Genomic DNA, 18851 nt, shown 5'->3' with positions numbered 1-18851 from the left:
GTGCTGTGGCATTGTGACTGTAGCAGTAACTTCTTTTCATCCCTGCCCTTTTGCACCTTGCTCTGAAAGCTTCTCAGAGTCTTCGCTCAAGGAAGCTTGAAGCTCAATCCCCCTCCTCCACACACACACACACACACACACACGCTGAAACTTTCCCTATATCTGCCCTCCCTTCTTCCATCCCTCTCGCTCTCTCTTTACTCCCTCCTCTCAGCTCAAAACTATAAGAGCCAGACAGGAGTGCACACACATACAATCCTCCTGCTCACACACACACACCCTCACTGCACATGCTTTGAGTGGAACAGATTCACAGTGCTGCACTGGAGTGAGACAACGGTGTGTGATTGAGAGAGAGAGTTTATTCTCACACCGCGTCAGCTCAAGGAAAGCACCAGTGTGGAGAAGTTGCATGAACGGATGACCTCAACAGAGGACCTTTTTTATCAGACCATGGAAGCCAAGAATTGGAGCTAAAAGAAAAGAAGAAGAGTTTTTTGCTTGTTTGTTTGTTTGGTTTTTTAAACAAAACAAAACACTTTTTTGGCTGAAGTGGAAATTAGAGTTTTGTCTGTGGGATTACTGGGAACTTCATTCATGAGCTCTTGTCATGTTGGTATCCTGCATGATTGTTTCTTGTTGACAGGAGCCATCTCTGTGTTTTGGATTTCCCACGGATCACAGTTTATATTCTGAACACAGTGTGTGAATGAAGGGCGCGGGATCAGGAAACATGTCAAGCGGACGATTCAGTCACCTGTTGAGGGGTGTCTGGTTTCTGTGGCAAGGTGAGTTCAAGCACTGATTTCTGGGTAGTTAATTGGTGTAGATTTTGATTCTTGAAAAATGTTTAAGAGAAATGTTATTTTACAATAGGCTTAAACTCACAAAGACCACGAGTCATGTGGAATTTACATTTTACACTTCAGCAGGTAATCCGGAGCTACAGATACCCCCCGTAATCAAAAGTTTCACTACGAAAGGAATAAGAGACAGTAAATGCTTACTCTTGTAAGAACTAGAGCTAGAACTTTAGATTGGAGAACACATGGTCAGAAAAAAAAAAGAGACATTAAAGCTGACATCTTCATAATTATAAAGAAGTCATTATGCTATTTGTCACAATTCAAATGAAAGCTCAACATGTGGATCACCACTTTGAAAAATTAAACACAAATTATGCTGATGTTAGACTTATGAATAGCCCGTCTGTGTTCCCCCTCTCCCCCTGTGAGCATCTTCAAAGCGTTTGTGGCCACTGGACGAGTCTTCAAAAGGGGGCTCAAGCTGGTGCCTTTAAACAATGGCTCCCTAGGAGCAGAGAAGCGTGGCCCTGGAACTAATGTTGCCATTATGTTAATGGTTAGAATAACAGCAGACAGCCATTACTGACCCTACCTCAAGCTGCTGTGCCGAGCTGATGATCTATCCGCTTGGCCTCGATCATGGAAGCAAAGCATTTTGGCCATCAGGGCTGGTTAGGGTGATGGGTGGCTGGAGGCAGACAGGAGGAGGCATCTGTCTGGTGCCAGCCTTACTCTCCCCTCCCTTCAGAACCATCTCCTGCTCAATGCTTCAGTAGTAGACTGGTATCTTTGAGCTTTTTGCTTCTTCACCACTCAAGTTGGGAGACCGGCAAGGTTGAGTCGTCAGCTCCACACAGGACAGTTCAAACTGTGCAGAAAACCGCTTAGAAAAGCTTTAAAGAGGAATTTGTTTGGATTATGTATTTAGAACTTTTGGCAGATGTTTTATTATTTCAGATTTGTGCTCCTTTCCTATACTAAGTAACAGCTCAGTTCTAAAAGTTAATCTTTTGAAAAACTTGCCATTTACCCACCCTTTGTTGGGTGATTTTCTCCACCTTTGAACGTGTAAAAGGAAAGGTGACCAAGTATAACTGGATTAAAAAAACTTTTTCAGCACACATCCAGCTTGAACTGGATGATAAAATGTCTGATCCAACCCCTAATCATTTTTGTTTAAGCTACATCTTGGCTGTAGCATGTTCCACCTCTCTCCAAGTACATGAAACAGCCACCAACCAGATCTCCAGAACTATCTCCAAGCCAGGCTTTTGAATTAAGATGAAAGAATTAAAATTTCAGTTCCAAAAACATCAACGGACCATCAACTTCCCTGTCCACTATCTAAATCTTAAGTACCTTGGCTGTCCACCAAAAAAAAAAAGACCACAATGAATGAAGGTGCTCGTATAACGAAGAATCCTCCTTGTTGTCAGACAGCTCAAAATCCAGCGTTGGGCTTCAATGTGCTGCTGGCTTTCAGAGACTTTTGAAAAACATTGTTGAAGAAATGGTGAAGTAAGTGGATGTGTTGGCTTGAGGAGACAGCTGTTTTACGCAGTACGACATTATGTGTGTGTGTGTGTGTGTGTGTGTGTGTGTGTGTGTGTGTGTGTGTGTGTGTGTGTGTGTGTGAGTTGTTGCTTTGTGAATAGGAGCCAGAGTTTGCTAACCGCAGTGGAACTGGCAGCAGCATCCACTGGGCAAACCCCTGTTGATCCCTTGTCTAAATAAACGAGGCCGTTGGATTAAGCAGCTTACACTGTGATGAAAAGACAACAGTAGTTGTCCTTGTGCTGCCCTGGGGACAGAAGGATACTCCTGGCCTGGAAGGCTGCAATGAGATGCTGGGGTTAAAGCCAAAAGAAGAAACGGGGACCCAGGGTTAGAATAACACACTGGACCTCATGTTCTTAGGAAAACCTCTAAATCAGCCTGACCTTCATCTGACTTTAGTGACAAGGGTGGAAGGAAAGGAAAGGGATATTCCTGCAAAACAGCCCTGGCTGAGAAAAATCTACTTTGCATGCTGTTGTGCGGAGACAGAGCAGGGCAGCAGTACATTATCTATGCCGTAAAGACTATAATTATAAATTCAGTAATTACAGTTTTGAATGCTAGTGCCTTAACAATGAGGGCATTGACTGTGTACCAAGTTTATCAAGCTTAACGTATGTCAATAAAACTGTCAGAATCTAAATCAATAAAGAGAGGACTAAGTTTAAAAAAGCATACCATACCATCAGCATGCGTTCAGAAGTATTGTCAACATAGATTATTTTTAGTTGCCAAATCAAGGTTTGTGTCAGCCTGCATGAGAGTCCTCTCTCACGCTTTTAAATTTTTTCTTAGACAGCCCAGAATCACACAGCATAAATGTGCTGAAGGGATAATGATAACTTACGCTGCTTTATAATAGATGTGTTAGCTCGCCGAGGGAACAGGAGGTTTGGCTGAAGGGTTAGCTTCTACCAGATGAGAACTGCAGGTCCAGGTAACGCAGATGATGTTTAATGTGTATTCTGTGTTTTTAGCAACAGGCACTGGGCACCAACACCTTCTATCTGTATTCGGCAGAACGGAGTATTGAATAAAGTCCTCAAAGCATTATATGCAGGGATATATGAGTATCAATAGTCATTCACTGGTGTAGAACCAGAAGACAATATATCCTTTATGATTTAAAACAAATAGTAAATAGTAAAAAAAAAAAAAAAAAGAGCACCTTTTTAAAAGAAAAACATAGAACAACTGTTGTGCGCCCTGTTATATTGAAATACACTCCATGTTTGCGTACTCTTACCTTTTCGGATAAGATAAATAAAATCATTGTTTTTGCTGAACAGTGAAAATCTGTTGAAATAGTAGATCTTTTAAGAGTAAAAAAGTTATTATGCAGGTGGCTGCATCCTCTAGATTAATTCAATTATTTAGATTAGAAGAGGAGCTGTGGATATCCTCCAAAACATTGGGCAGCCATCACACACCCCTTCATTATCAGGTGCTGCAAGCCAAAACGCTTAGGAATCATTGGCTATTAACACCTATCCAAAATCTGGATGGCAGCTGAGTGAGTCAGGAAGCCTGAAAAAGCAGCTGTGAACTGTGAATAATGTGCAGCAGTCACCTAAATATGTGGAATGATGAGCTTCTGTAGCATTTAATGTTGCTGCTGAGAGAACGCGCACACATGCACCTCACTAATCTTGTCATTCTGGAGCACGAAGATGCCTCACCCCTCCAAACTCCACCCCTTACTGTCATGAACTTCGTTCACTTCATAAACCATTGACAGACACACAGAGAAAGAGAAGAAAATAAACAAAGACAGAAGAAAGAAAGGAGAAATCTGAAATCCATCCAGGACAAATGAGGCATAAATATCATGGCTTTTTCATCAGGGGGAGAGAAAAGTAATCAGGTGGAGAGGAAGGAGGGCCAGGAGGGCACAGGCACTTCAGGGACAGTTTAGGGAGTTTGATCCACAGCACAAAGAGGGATAGGATGTAGTTAAAAAATAAAAAAAGAAAAGAAAGAAAGAAGTCGGAAGATTTATTTAAAATACTGGGGGGATTGGTCCAACACTGCCTTCATGTCAACACATTATTTGGATATTTTTCCCTCACCTAGGCTGCCTCCATTTTGGCAGCTTTAGTGATTCTCTGTTAAATATTTTCAGAAGTAGCTGTGAAGAAGACAAAGACATCTCTCTCCGTGATGGACCAGCTGTGCGGTCAACTTCAGCGTCATGCACTTGATTCCCCGCAAGCCCTGAATTAAAAGTGCCAGGATCTGGTTCTTGTTTTTACAGGATAGCTCCAAATAAAGACGTACATAAAGCCTTATTTTTAATGTGGCTCTGTGGACGAGACGTGAGAGAGGAGAGCGAACGCTGCCAGACCGTAATCACAAATGCAAACAAACAAACAGAGGGCAACCCGGAGGTCTCATATAAATGGTATCCCTTCTGCAGTCTACTGTGCATCAATGTGTGCAGTGTGTTTTTTGTGAAAGCGTATGCATGTGCGTGTGTAGGGGGGAACTGAAGGAATATATGAGCTCAAAGACAGGTAGATTACTTTGGCTGGTCATCAGTCAGATGAGGCGAACGCCAGTGTTAGTGGGGATGACAGACTGACCGTCCAGACCACACACAGCTCACAGGCTGCTGCACTGACCTCTGGTGGAAGAATTGTAAATCTACACGATGGGATCTAGAGGAATGATTTTTGCTTGTGGATTCAGCAGTGTTTTGTAAGGCTTGATGACAATTAAAAGAGCCAGAGTGCATCAAGGGGTAGAGTAGGAAGGTGGCTTTAATCCTGTCATTCCAGGATTTGTCACATTCTTCTCAATAAGGGAACAACTTTGAAGGCAATTGTTGGATTCATCTATTGGATAATAAAACAAAATGACCTGTTGTTTTGTTTTGACACTCCAGAATGTGAAGATTAATATAAGAAATTAGCATAGAGCAGCAAAAGTCCCCTACAGAAGAACTTTTCTCCAGGTCTTGGCTTTAAAATAATTCTGAAAACAATAAGGATTCTGGATGCTATCCCAGCCATTATAGGGCAAGAGGCAGGGACTAGCACAGAGAGACAGACACCAATTGAAACCTATGGGCAATTTAGAATAATCAGTTAACCTAATCCCACTAACTATATGTCTTTGGACAGTGGGAGGAAACCAGAGTACCCAGACAGAACCCACGCACACCCTGCAAAGACAGGGGTCAGATGGTGGAGCTTAACTCAGGACCTTTTTCCTATGAGGCAACAGTGCTAACCACTGCACCATGCTGCCTTTCTGCCTTCCCATAAGATGAGCGGAAGAAAATGGATGAATGTAAATAAAAATGCAGAAGCAGTGAGTCGCTGAATTTAGAAACCTGTAAGCTTACTTTTCTGATAAGTGATTTCTCTTTAATGCTTATTATTATTATTCTATCAGTCATGAGGCTGCATGAAACCCACATTGTATGTAGTCAGAAAATGTATTCTTTCTGGATATTGTTGAATACTGTAAATTCTGATGCCTTTGAGAAAACTAGACTTTGACTTTAGGGCTGCTATTATAATGTTCCTGCAGCATTTCTGTAAAAATGTGACAAAGAAGATTTTTTGTCATGGTTAAAGAAAGAGAAGAGGCTGATTTGGGGGGTTAAGGTGAGGACCTGGAGTTATATTTCAAAGTAATTAACTGTTTAATTAGATTAGAAAAAGAAACACTAAAATAACAGTCTGTCATCCAAGAAGTATTAAATTATTAAATATTCTGATCAACATAGTAGTGTAAAATTGTTGAAGATTATAGAAAGCATACTATTATGAATACCTTAATGCTGGTAAATCTAGTTGTTTAGCGCACGGTCACTGTACATTACTCTAAATGCTATTACACGTTCTGTAAAGATAATTTCAACCTTTTAAAAAGTATTTAATAAATTCAGCTACTTCCACAAGCATCAAATCCATCTTTAAGCTTAAATGTAACTTTCAAGTCTCAGTCTTACATAAAGTTTTACTGGTATATGTAATGAAATCTGTTTTAAAAGATGCACTGACCACTATGGTGTGACAGGCCATATGAGTGGGAAGTTTTAGGGCCCGCTGTGGAAAAATAAATCAGTAGGAACCATTGCAGGGTAAAACTAATGCAATGTGACTGCCTGTGTAGGAAGTGAATCAAGTAAAATAGTCCCCCATCTCCTCCAAATGGAGACTGGGATTGGATATTATCATATGTATTACACCATCACCTCACTTGTGGTTGGAATAGGGCTCTTTTGTAGAAGAATACTTAAAACCCCACGATGAGCAATTTTGTTTTACTAAGCTCTGCTTTTATGAGCACTCTTTTAGTAAATGCAACCATATGCCCAACTGGAAGGAGATCCAAGAGAGGGAAAGGGACTGAATGACAAGTGACCTCAAGAAACACTCTATAGAAATGCTTTGGCAAGAACAGAAAGTCCAATATACCAGTCCAAATGACTCCACATCACATACTGGGACTCTTGTCTCTGTGTCCATTCATTGTGCTCTGTGCGAGTAACCACTTAGGCAACATGTTGCATGGACAGATAACATAAAACAGACCAATTGGATGACTTGTAAGGAGCCGTGGAAATTAATTAATCCTGATTAGTATTTCTGCTCCGGGTTCTCCCAAAGGAACCCAGCTGGGACTGACTGACCGGGTTTCTTCACCAGCTGCAGTGACAGGGAGCATAAACACATCACCACATAGGGGAAATTGCAAACATGTTTCATTGCCTGTGACAGCAAAAAGAAGAATACATTTTATCAACATACCGACAGACTGCTGAAAGGAGGAAAAATTTGCTTTGAGTTTGAGTCTGGCTTTGTGGTCGATGGATGTACAGGTCAGACTTTACGGTTGTGTGTGTGTTTATGTGTGTGAGCATCAGGTGGAAGGACTTTGGGAAACGACTGAGCAGCACACATGTCTGCGGTTGTGGTCAGTGTGTGTGGGAAGCATTCCAAAAGCAAAGGGAACAAAAAATATCCTCCATTTGACACTAACAAGGTTAATAAATGCAGATCCGTCAGCCTCCATCTTGGAGCCTTTTAAAGGAAAATCAACATCACACACTTTCCGTTCAAAAGTCCTTGAGCTTCATTTGCTGAGCCATGGGAAAACCAAGTGGTCTGTGGGTCCTTCTAGCTGAAACTTGCACAACTTACTCCAAACTCAACTGTAGCCTCGACAGGTGATCTTCTCCCTGAAAAATGTGGGGTAAGGTTACTAATAGTAGTAAAGGGAGAATGTGACAGTTATGGGAGTAAAAGGAATAATAGAGCAAGTAAAAAGGAAAGGGAGGAAAAACTAGACGGAATACTTAAAAAGAAACTTAAAGCAAAAGTGCAATAATTTCTAATGTTTTCAGCAAAAGACTGTAGCACTTTAGCACTTTCATGGATAGAGCCTGATCTGCATGTAGCAGTTTTACAGTTTTACTGTTTACATTCAGTGCTGCCATCTTGGATAGCTAAATCAGGGTATGTTGATCTGTTCCTACTAATATTGCCATTTCCAACTTGAGGGGGTGTCTCACAAAAAATTCCTGACTGGTAAATCAAAATTTCTGACTTATTCAGGAATGCGCCACTAGTTAGCAGTCATATACACTCATTGGCCGCTTCATCAGGAACAGCAGCTCGTTAACACAAATATCTAAACAGTTAATCACATGGCAGCAACTCAAGACATTTTGGCATGCAGACATGGTCTGGACATCCTGTTGAAGTTAGAACTGAGCAACAGAATGGGGAAGAAAAGTGATTTTGAATAGTTGGAGCTATCTCTAACGTTCACAGAGAATGATCCAAAAAAAGAGAAAATATCCAGTGAGCGGAGGTTCTCTGTGCGAAAATATCTTGTTGGAGTCAAAGGTCAAAGCAGAATGGCCAGACTCCTTCATGCAGACAGAAAGTCAAAAGTAACTCAAATAACTACAGGCTACAACCAAGTTTTACAGAGAAGCATCACTGAACATACAACATGTCAAACTCTGAAGCAGGTGGGCTACATCAGTCAGCTAAAAGAGAAAACTGAAGCTGCAATTCACACAGGCTCACTCAAATTGAAGACTGGAAAAATGCTGCCTGATGTGATGAGTTCTGACTTCCCTGGGACATTTGGATGGCAGGATCTGATCTTGGCATATAACATGAAACAATGGATCTTTCCTGCTTTATATCAGCATTATAAACTGGTGGTACTGGTGTCATGGCGCGGGGACTGTTTTCTCGTCACACCTTGGGCCTCTTGGCACCGATTGATTAAATGCTACAGCCTACCTGAGCATTGTTACAGATCGTATTTGTCCCTTCATGACCACAGCATACCAGTCTAATGGCTACTTCCAGCAGAAATCACACACACAATGTCACAAAGTTAATGCCATCACAAACTGGTTTGCTGAACATCACAATGCAGAGTCTCAAGGCAATAGACCGCCTTTGGGATGTGGTGGAAGAGGCGATTGACATTATGGATGACCAGCTGACATGTCTGTGGCAACTGTGCGATGCTATCATGTCAATATGAACCAAAATCTCTGAGGAATGTGTCCAGAAAATGACAGCATTAGATAGAATGCTGATACCACACTCTAAGCAAAAACACAGTCATTCTGTCCACATGTGACAATATTCCCCTACCAATACACTTTCACAAGTTCATTGTGTAACAGGTTACATGAAATGGTAAAAGCCTAATGAGGATATTTCAAGTCAACAAATGAAAATGAATGCAAGTGGAAAACAGAAGATGGAGGCATCTGCGAGAACACATGCAGCTTTGCTTTTTGACATTTCTTTTGGGGGGATTTAAAGCTGAAGCCATAACTTTGACACACGCAAAAGTACGCACATTGCCCAGACAGACCCCAGAGGGCTTCCTCATGTTGCAACCATGAGGGTGCAATCAGAAAATCCTATCGCTTTGGTCTGGTTGGAAACCACACCAGAGCACTCGACCTTGTTGACAACACACGCATTGAGGTGAAATTGCAGTTAAGATTAATGGCAGACACACTGCAGATGTGCAAATGTCAGATCAATAAAATGCTATAGAGTGAATAAGGCATTCATTTGGATTAGCTGTCAGTGTTTGGGAAAACTCAAGAACAAGAACATTCATCATCATGAGTGTTTTTCTTAAAATCATATTATCAGCAGATGTGTTTGGCTCAGTTGGCCTGCTGCTGTTGCTGACCCACCCGTTTGCATTATTGCATTTTTTAAAAAAAACAAAATATAACTATATATACAGTACAAAGACTACACACTCCCACACAAACACTTCCACTCACACCTCCTGTCTCAAAGCAAACTAAAAGCCTGTATGTTGCAGCTGCAGGCTGATTGAAGTGACAAGCCAAAATTTTAGCACTGATACAAAGGTCCTGTTTTACAGCCATGTATGGATAAATAGCACTGTCTCTCTCCTCATTACATAGAAAATTCAACAAAAGTACAATCCCGAAAGAGTTTAGACTGAACTGCAGTGAGTCTAGCTTGTTTGAAATGTGAATATAACCAATAGGCTCTTAGCATTTCCATTTATTTTCTAATGACGGAGGCTGAGAGTCTTCCCATGCCATGGAACGAAGCATTTGTGTTGATCAGATGGGATAACTGACACACTGTTTTGATTTTTCTTTCCAGCTCTGTTGGTGGTAGGAACAGGGACAAAACTTTGGGAGGTGCCAACAGGTCCATTTGCATCCTCCTCCAACTTCAGTGAGAGCCTCCAGTGGGAGCCCCACTGTCAGTACCACAACATACAGGACAGAGTGAGAATCACAGCAGATATACCACCACAACTGGATGGTACTTGGGTATCAATAAGGTACAAATTCATATAGAGCAATGATAATGACCCTCCATCTTAAAAACAAAAGCCAAATCGAGACCTGTCCCAAATAATTCAATACTTCAGAGTCATCTCTGTCATACTTAAGAACTTGAAAGCTATACATAAAAACAATTGCCTATATAATTTTTCTCCTTCTGCATTTAGATGCGAAGTTCGTCCTGGTCCAGAGTTCCTTACCCGCTCCTACACTTTCCACCCCAACCGTCACTTCCAGGCCCTGCAGCACTACTATACCGACAGCAGCTGCGAGGATCCTAGCTACTCCCTGATAGTCAGGGGAAAGATCCGTCTGCGCCAGGCCTCTTGGATCACCCGTGGGGCTACTGAAGCTGAGCATCACCTCAGCAAAGTGGCCATTGTGGTTCATAGCCTTGCAGCCAAACAGAGGTTGGCCTCTAGGCTCCCTTCAACATGCGTAGGTCTCAGCCTGGGTCGAGTGGTGCCAGGGAAGCTCTATGAGCTATACAACACCCGGGCAGGGAGGGGATGTCTGGAAGCACTGGGTTTCTCCATGATTGAGATGGGTTTAGTACGAGTAGAAACGCAATACCACAGCCATGGAGGGAAGGTCCAGGAGCTGTTCTTGGGGGATATCCACACTGACTGGACACAAAGAACTCAGTACAAACCTACTGGGTACCAGCAACCACTGCAGAATGCCATGGTAAGACAGTACGGTGATTTTTTATCAATAAGCACTGAAAGCAGTTTGCTGTTAATTAAGATAGATCAACACATTACAGGCTGACAAACTGTTTTTTCTTTCATACATCTAGGCAGTTTGGGTTTAGACCACATTATACATTAATAAAAAATAGTTTCTTCTAGGCCAAAAAACATTTTTTTAGTCTGGAAAATCTGCTCAATTTAGTCTTGAAGCAAAGCTCTCTAGGGGAAAAAAAGATTAGTCAGTGAGAGTATTAGTCAGTCAACAGAAAATTTATCAGTCATTTACTGAGAAAAAATGTAAAACAGATTGTTTTCATGCCTGCAAAGCATTGCGGCTCTCAGTGTTGGATGGGGTGTTCGAACCACAAAGGAAGCCACGATATTTGGCAGGTAGCTGAAATGAAAATGTTCCACCGACAACACAGAGGTTGGCTAATGCCTATAACAGCACCTACATTTTCGTTGTTGTTGTTTAATTGTTTTTCAGAGCTCTTCAGCTTTATTCAGTAGCACGATTAATATTAGGAAAGCAGGGAGGGAGACACATTTGCATTTTAAACCAGCACCCTTTCACCATTTGTCACTCAAGCTTGCTCCATCCTTCATGAAGCATAACTTCAAGCCTAATTAAAGAGGATCAAATATCAAAGCCAATAATTATAAAACGAGAAACGGACAGCATCTATTAAAAAAAAAAATGCTTGGGGTCAACATCTAACATTCTTTTTTCTTGCAGCATCACATCCACCCCTGCCCTGTATGTGCTCTGGTGTACCGCTCCTCAGACCAGCGCCCCCCTGTGTTGCCCCGCAGCCCTGCAACCTATCTGTCTCTTGGAGGCCGATGGGTTAGCCAGCGCTGTGAAACCCGTCCCAATGTCCTCTTTCTTACCCGAGACTTCACCTTTAATCCCCACCAGCACGCCTGGGAGGGCATCTACCGGCACTATTCTGACCCTGCCTGCTCTCAGCCCACTTTCACCCTGAGAGCCTCGGGCCACTATGCTCAGGGAAACCCCTCCCCCAAAATCTCAGGAGCCTCTGAGTTTGTCTTCAAGGTAACCCAGGTCAGAGCCACAGCCATGGGGGAGCCCACAGCCAAATTGCTAAACAGTACAAAGCCAGGGAAGTGTGGTCGTGCTAGAGGATGGGAGGTCGGAATAGAGCAGGACTTGACCCCCACAGACGGATGCACCGTGTTGGGTATCAAGCTGCCCCATAAAGAGTACGAGCTCTTCAAGATAGAGCTGGATCACAGGAAACACCCACTGCTGTTTATCGGCGAGAGGCCAACTGACGGGTCCAGTCCTGACCGACCGCTGAGGCGACCCACTTCCTTTCAGGCTCCCATGGTACTTTGCAGCGGGGGAAGCACACAGGCCGCCCGCTCAGGTTTTAACAGCAAGCAAGTACAGTTAGCAGCCAGTGGGACAGAGAGGCTTCCACAGCTGGTCCTGCTGGTGTTTGGATCTGTGCTTTGTGGCTGGCTCTGTGTTTACTAGACATTGTTCACAAATCAAACCTGTTAAACATCTGAAGCCAGTGATGGACATTTTTTCCTGGCAGCTGTTTTTCATTTTCCTTCCACATGATGACATGTTCATGACCACATGTGAAATAGGCAAGAAAGACATTTAGAAGATATATGCTGTCTGTAGGTTAACCTAAATGACTCACTTCATCTCCTTTTTCTAACAAATCTGTATAAAAGCCACCAATATATACAAATGCCATCGTTTCAGTATGTAAAACTTCATATATTCTTTTGAAACATGCTACCTTTGTATGATAATCAAAATGATGCTCTCAAGTCACAAACTGATTTCAAATGTGGGTCTTCATTAAAATGCAAGCCAGGGCTATTTCAGTTACTTTTCACCAAGATGCAGTACAACTAATGCACTTTGTAAATAATATTTTATCAGCATATTGGTAAGAACAGTTACCATCACTGGTCAGGTTTTAGTGTATTAGTCTTTTTTTCTATCAACAGCCAGTCTAAACAAATTAATGAAATTAATATTTATTTTATCCATTTATACTGTGCTTTTTCATAAAAATATTTTTTGTCTAATATTTTAGTTAGTTTTGTCATTTAATATTTCCATGTCTATTAAAAGTTGCTTATCATAATATTTTTGTGAGATTCTTTTTCATCGTTCATATCATCAAGACAAACGTTATGTGGGGTGCTCTATAAATTCAGTTTATTTTAACTAAACTTGATTTATATTACAGTTCTACATTACAGAAATAGTCATCTAAAGGCACTTGATATTGCAAGGTACAGACCTCATAATATTAGAGAAAGAAATCCAAGAATCCCCAAAGAGCAAGGACAATGGAGCAGTGTGGAAAAAACTCATGGAACGTGTCCAGAGAGAGGTGTTTTTGTATGTAAGATATCAGACAGCTTCCCAACACTGACAGTGACCACAGATAACTGAGATTTGTGCACCTTCTTTGTTCGCCCACTGTGCTGCACCTAACTGGATAAAATTTGAACTTAAATTTAAAAAAATATTAAAAGAAATGTGTCTCTGATGACATTTGAGGCAGAAAAATAAGGCATGCATTGGCTGAATCTGTCTTCGTTTTAGATCAACAACAGCTATTTTTGGCTGGACAGTGTTTATTTGCATAGAGCAGCCTAGACCTCAGCGTTTTAAGACTTTGTTTGACAGAAAGAGCAGATTAAAGGGAAATGGCATGCAGCAAATGGCTGGTGGGTAGACTCAAATCAGACCGCCTGAGAAAGGACATGAGCCTTCAGTACACGGGCCACATGATTTACTGGGTAGGCAGACACAACCTGTGAATGTGAAGCAGGCGATTCAACTTGGCACTTACAGAAAGCACTGAATGACTTGTTACATAGAGAATGGACACCTACCAATGCAACCAGGCTCAGGGACCATCTGCCACACCTAAGTAGACTTGCTGCTGAACCTCTGAGATCAGGAATAAGTGTAGCTTTTACTTCAAGCAAACAGTACAGTCAATTTAGAGTCCTGTACTGGAGAAAGTCTGTTCCAGATTTCATGCTTGTCCATCCGACATTTGTTGAGATAGGTATGCAAGTCTAAAACACAAACCTTATGGTAGTGCTATGTAATGTTAAAAGTGTAAGTAGGTTTCCATCCTCAGGGGACCACAAATCTGCAGACTCGCAATCTGTCCAAAAGTTGTTAAAATATGTTAGCATGGACTAAAGTATACGATGGATGAACTGGCGCATGTAAAAAATAAAAGTTTACTTACAGCGTTCCCAAGCTGTTGTTTTATCTCAAGAAGCAAACAGAAAATTCAGGCAAGGATTAACTGAATTTGTTCTCTGGTGTTCATACTGTGGTCTGATTCAAAGCCCACAAAGTGGGTGAGCGTTTGATAGTCATATGGCTCACACATTACTCCGCAAACATTCCAGTGCAGGTCAAACTGCTGCAAACACAGAAGGATATCAGATTAGATGCACAGCCTTCAGCCAAGAAAACAGATTTTTCAGCCGCTTTGACATTAAATGAGCCAAGAGGAGCAACAGCAGGAGACAGCAGAGGAATATTTATATATATAGCTCCAGATATTCAGTGTTGTGACTGAAGTCAGTGAAGCGCTGGAGATGTCCTCCATTTGTAAAACCCTGACAACTGTGTCTAATGACTTCAAGCACCTCAGCTCAACATAGTGCAGAATATCATCCAAACTCATCACCAGTGTCTGGACCTTTATCTACTGAACACTTGAATTCTTCAGTTTTCTTTTTAAATGCATAATAAACAACGAGAAACTTACTTTTTTTCTTCTCTGGCTTCATCTCATATCCTCAAAGTCCAATCATCCAGATTCATAAGAATATAATGCACTTTCAGACACTGTAAGTTAACTCTTAATTGACCCGTGCAGGTCTTATGAAGCAACATTCACTGCTTTTCTAGTTGTTAAACTCCCAGTCAATAAAACAGTTTTTCTTTTGTTTTTGCATTCGTTCTATTAACGTTAACGTAACGTCTTTTTTTGCAATTTGTTAAACTGAAGACTCTGCACATGTACACAGGTCTATGAACACCTGCATGATAGTGATAGTGGAAAGGAAGAATTAGGCATATCTGGGACTTACGTTGTGCAAGATTCCTCGCTAATAAGGTTATTAGAAAATAAAGCAGCCTGTACCACCCCTAAATTGCCAGAGGTGGTGAAAACAACATATCAAGGGGATGAACTTGTTAGCAAAGGGTTACCCATCAACACACTGGCACAGAGGAACATTGTGCTTTTGGCCACCTAATCTAATGTTAACTATTCTTTGAGTTTTTGGAAGTAAGATTTTCTAACTGCTAGTTTATCTACTTTGTTCAACAGAAAGCCAAGCATTGTGACAATCTTTTGTTTGGTGCATTTGTAAAGCTTTTTTAGAGGGTCAATATCTTCACTGAACTTTCCCACATACAAGTAAGTATAAAACAGACCAACATACTAGGCAGTATCAAAGAGGAAGGCTAAGTCATGCACTCCATAAAGCATTAAAAACACAAAACAAAGATAAGCACAAACAAACACAAAAGTAAACCAACAAATGAAACTGAAAATAAAGCAAGGGCTGCGTAGAGATAAATACAGGCTACTTTACAAGAGTCAGCCATTAGAGCCAGTATAGAAGTCTTGCACAGCATCAGCATTGCTAACCGTTAAGTGCTTTAAATATAACATAACAGCCAATCAGCTATGCATGAATGCATCATGTGGTTTTTGTGATCCACTACACCCTTTTACATAATATCTGTCAGTCTGTATTATAAGAAATGAGCGCCAAACATTATAGAAAATATTACTCAGCTTCAGCTCGTTCTTCAGCACAGGCTTTCTGCTGTGATCCAGCTTTAAAACTGGGAACTGTTGTTAAGTACATTAAAAGGGTATTTATGAAAAAAAATAAATCATAAAAGAAATACATTTATAAATGAATAATGAAGCCAAAGTGGTCATCTCCTGGAATTTAAAGAAAGAAAGAAAGAAAGAAAGAAAGAAAGAAAGAAAGAAAGAAAGAAAGAAAGAAAGAAAGAAAGAAAGAAGACGGTCTTCTTTTCCAGAGGCTGCATACTGTTCTTATTAACTCCTGCGAGGACGATGATGGCAGCTGCTAGTCCCATGAGGTCATCCTTCAGGCTTGAATGGAGAATATAGGTCTGTAACCTCCCAGAGCCATCACAAAAAAAGACCCAAAAACTGACTGAAAGAAAAAACTGGAAGTAAATGAGTGGCATTTATCTGCAGAATAACATGCAGAATCTTTCATTAAAACAATTTTGAACCTAGACAAATCAAACTTTTAGGGAATCTAGGAGTAACCACACACATCAATGTGGGTTTTTGCTTGCTTTTGATGGCTGGCCTGGGGTCTGTTTGTGGTTTTTGTTAGTGCACCATGCAGTGAAGTCAAGGCAGAAAGACATGCAAGGCCAGCCTGTTAGTAATCAGGCCCAGCAGATTATTAAATGCAATGATTGAGGAAAAGATAAGAAACAGAGTCAGCTCAGTTAGTTAGAAGAAGACTAAGAACCCTCTTAGTCACTACCTAGAATTATCAGTGTTTATAAATTTTACCTCAGCAGATATTTTTAGATTTTTAGAATTAGTTTATAAAGAATTGTTTTCTTCTAGAGTATTGCATAGGGAAAATGTCTGTATGCCTATCACAGAGGAAACAAAGAGACTGGCTGTTTAGGTAGAGAAAAACACTGACTTGTAACCACTGCCATCTTTTAATTAATTAAGTAATTTATATTCCTGGAGTATAGTGCAAAAGAGTGATACCAGTTCTACGGAGTCAACTTGGTTAGCAAAGTGCATCTACAGTGCACAGTGATATTTAATAAGAGTCTAATTTGGAACCACAAAACAAAATGTAAATAAAAATAAACCGGGGCTACCAGCAACCATGCCTTTTGCATGGAACAGCTAAATTAAAAGGTTTGAGCACTATGTGACATGGCTAGCTGTTTATATCTACAGGTGGATTAAAAATATGAAGGTGATGCATTGGCAAAACAACTACACTGAGCCAAACATGTAAATTCTTAGTAATATTTATCCTAAAGTTATGGTTTTACCTGCACCTGTTCAGCACCTGTCAGTTTTATTAAACCAGACATGCTGGGACCAGACATCCCATCTCCATCATTGAGGCCTTGCTAATGTGCTACAATTGCAGATTTAAGTGGAATCAGAGTCAAGCGGGGTCAAGCTTTCTTCCTGAAACAACAGCCATCTGTAGGTAGAGAATGAAAGTCATTTAAAGGATGTTGCAGACAGGCATTGAGAGGTGGTTATGACAAAAAAATACTCTCTGAGATGTAAGGAGAGAGTCTGCTTTCCTTTTGGTTTTATCTGAGCACTGGGCAAGCAGGACTTGCCTTTCTTGCCCAGATACTGTAGACAGTTGCTGCATTCATATAATATGAACTACTACATGAAGTAAAGCTAAAGAGGCTTATTTTATCAGGCTATAAATATGTATCATTTCTTCTGTAAAGTCAGACATTAAGGTGTACGGGGGTTGGGCTGGGTATTTCAACGCAAGAGTCAGTGGGGACTGGTTTGTTTTTAGAACCAATCTCACATTTTAGGACCTGGAGTTTTTGGCACTTCTATAGTAGTTTTATTTCTCGACTCCTTTAGGTTGCCTCTTTTCTATCGACGGTAAAGCTCACTACAGAATGAGGATACTTCATTTGTTTAATTTGGGCAAGGCTATCTTTATTTTGTTTATCAAATCTAAATTTACTGTAACAGATCTAGCAAATAGTCTCCTAAATAATGCACATATATTAATAGTCAAAATCCAAAAGGAAAAAACGTGAAAAGTTAAATGTACACATATTTACTTTCAGAACAGTTGAGTAAGTAGTTTAGCTTAGCTTAGCAAAAAGAATAAAAATAGGGAACAGCATTATACAGATTATTTGCCTGTAACTGAAAAGAAACTAAGTTAGGCAACCTGTTTCTTTTATTTGGCTCTCACAAGAAACTGAATACACATAGACTATTTATCAAAATGTCAAACTATTCAGTTCATACCAAAAAAAAATTGTATTGCTTAATTTTCTAAAAGCCAACCAAGTGAAAGAAACACAAGTATTAAGGGACACAGTGGTCATGCATAAGAAAACTGGCCAAAATTCCTTCACTTGAAATTTTCCAGACTAGAAAAGATGTCCAAAAATCTGTCAGTCACCAACAAAATGTAACAATGAGCCTCTTAATTAGGGCCCAGTGTAACAGTCAAGAAAAAGTAGCCAATTTACCACCTGTGCAGTTTAGCTGTGTTCCCATGGACTTCTGCAACATAGCACATGCAATGTTTTAGCTTTTTATTAAGAAATAAATTTCTTTACTTTGCTGTTAGACGTTTTTCTGATGAGCTGACCTTTGAATACGATTTTAAGAACGTTCCTATAGACTGTAAAAAAAAAAAAGAAATTAAAAAAGAAGAAACAAAACAAAACAAACCCTAAGGAGTTTCCTTTCAGCTAAACCAAGTTTCCAGACCACTAACAGTTTGGTGGTTTAGTCTGACAAATGTTCTGGTAAAAGAAAGACACAGTGCTGCTTTTGGACAGAGATTCATTAGAAATACAGGAGAGGTATGTTTTTTTTTCTCCCATCTCCTGCTTTCCCATAAAAATGAACACACACACACGCACGCACACACACAGATATACACACGTAATTGAGATGACATCACTGCAGTAGTATGGACGACTTCCAACCTCGCTCACTCATTCAAATTTCAGGGTCTGTTAAGAAAATCCCATTATTTCTATAAGAATATGAGCTCCAGCTGTTTCATAAAAGATATCATCAGCCATAAGTTGGCTGGCTCAGTTGAAACAAATGGGTTTCTATTGAGAAACGTGTCCTCCTGCACAACAAGGCTTTGTGTCTCTGCCCACAGTGCTGTAGCATGGGGCAG

The 18851-nt window shown here is 40.6% G+C and overlaps 1 protein-coding gene across 1 annotated transcript; it reads left to right on the top strand.

Moving 5' to 3' along the window:
- Nucleotides 1–272: 272 nt before the first annotated feature.
- On the top strand, nucleotides 273–13000 carry apcdd1l (adenomatosis polyposis coli down-regulated 1-like). Its single transcript, XM_063472832.1, has 4 exons — nucleotides 273–788; nucleotides 10004–10187; nucleotides 10359–10878; nucleotides 11620–13000. Exons 1-4 carry the CDS (start codon nucleotides 710–712, stop codon nucleotides 12382–12384), a joined length of 1548 nt encoding a protein of 515 aa, XP_063328902.1. The 5' UTR covers nucleotides 273–709; the 3' UTR covers nucleotides 12385–13000.
- The last annotated feature ends 5851 nt before the right edge of the window (nucleotides 13001–18851 follow it).

This window comes from Pelmatolapia mariae, linkage group LG5 (assembly GCF_036321145.2).
Source record: "Pelmatolapia mariae isolate MD_Pm_ZW linkage group LG5, Pm_UMD_F_2, whole genome shotgun sequence".
Lineage (NCBI taxonomy): Eukaryota > Metazoa > Chordata > Actinopteri > Cichliformes > Cichlidae > Pelmatolapia > Pelmatolapia mariae.
This window is presented reverse-complemented; position numbering and strand designations above follow the sequence as displayed.

Bases quoted from the DNA above. Each gene is read 5' to 3' on its own strand.
- apcdd1l (XM_063472832.1), top strand. From the start codon at position 710: ATGAAGGGCGCGGGATCAGGAAACATGTCAAGCGGACGATTCAGTCAC. The intron at 789-10,003 runs GTGAGTTCAAGC...TTTTCTTTCCAG, and splicing joins TGTCTGGTTTCTGTGGCAAG to CTCTGTTGGTGGTAGGAACA. The intron at 10,188-10,358 runs GTACAAATTCAT...TTCTGCATTTAG, and splicing joins GGTACTTGGGTATCAATAAG to ATGCGAAGTTCGTCCTGGTC.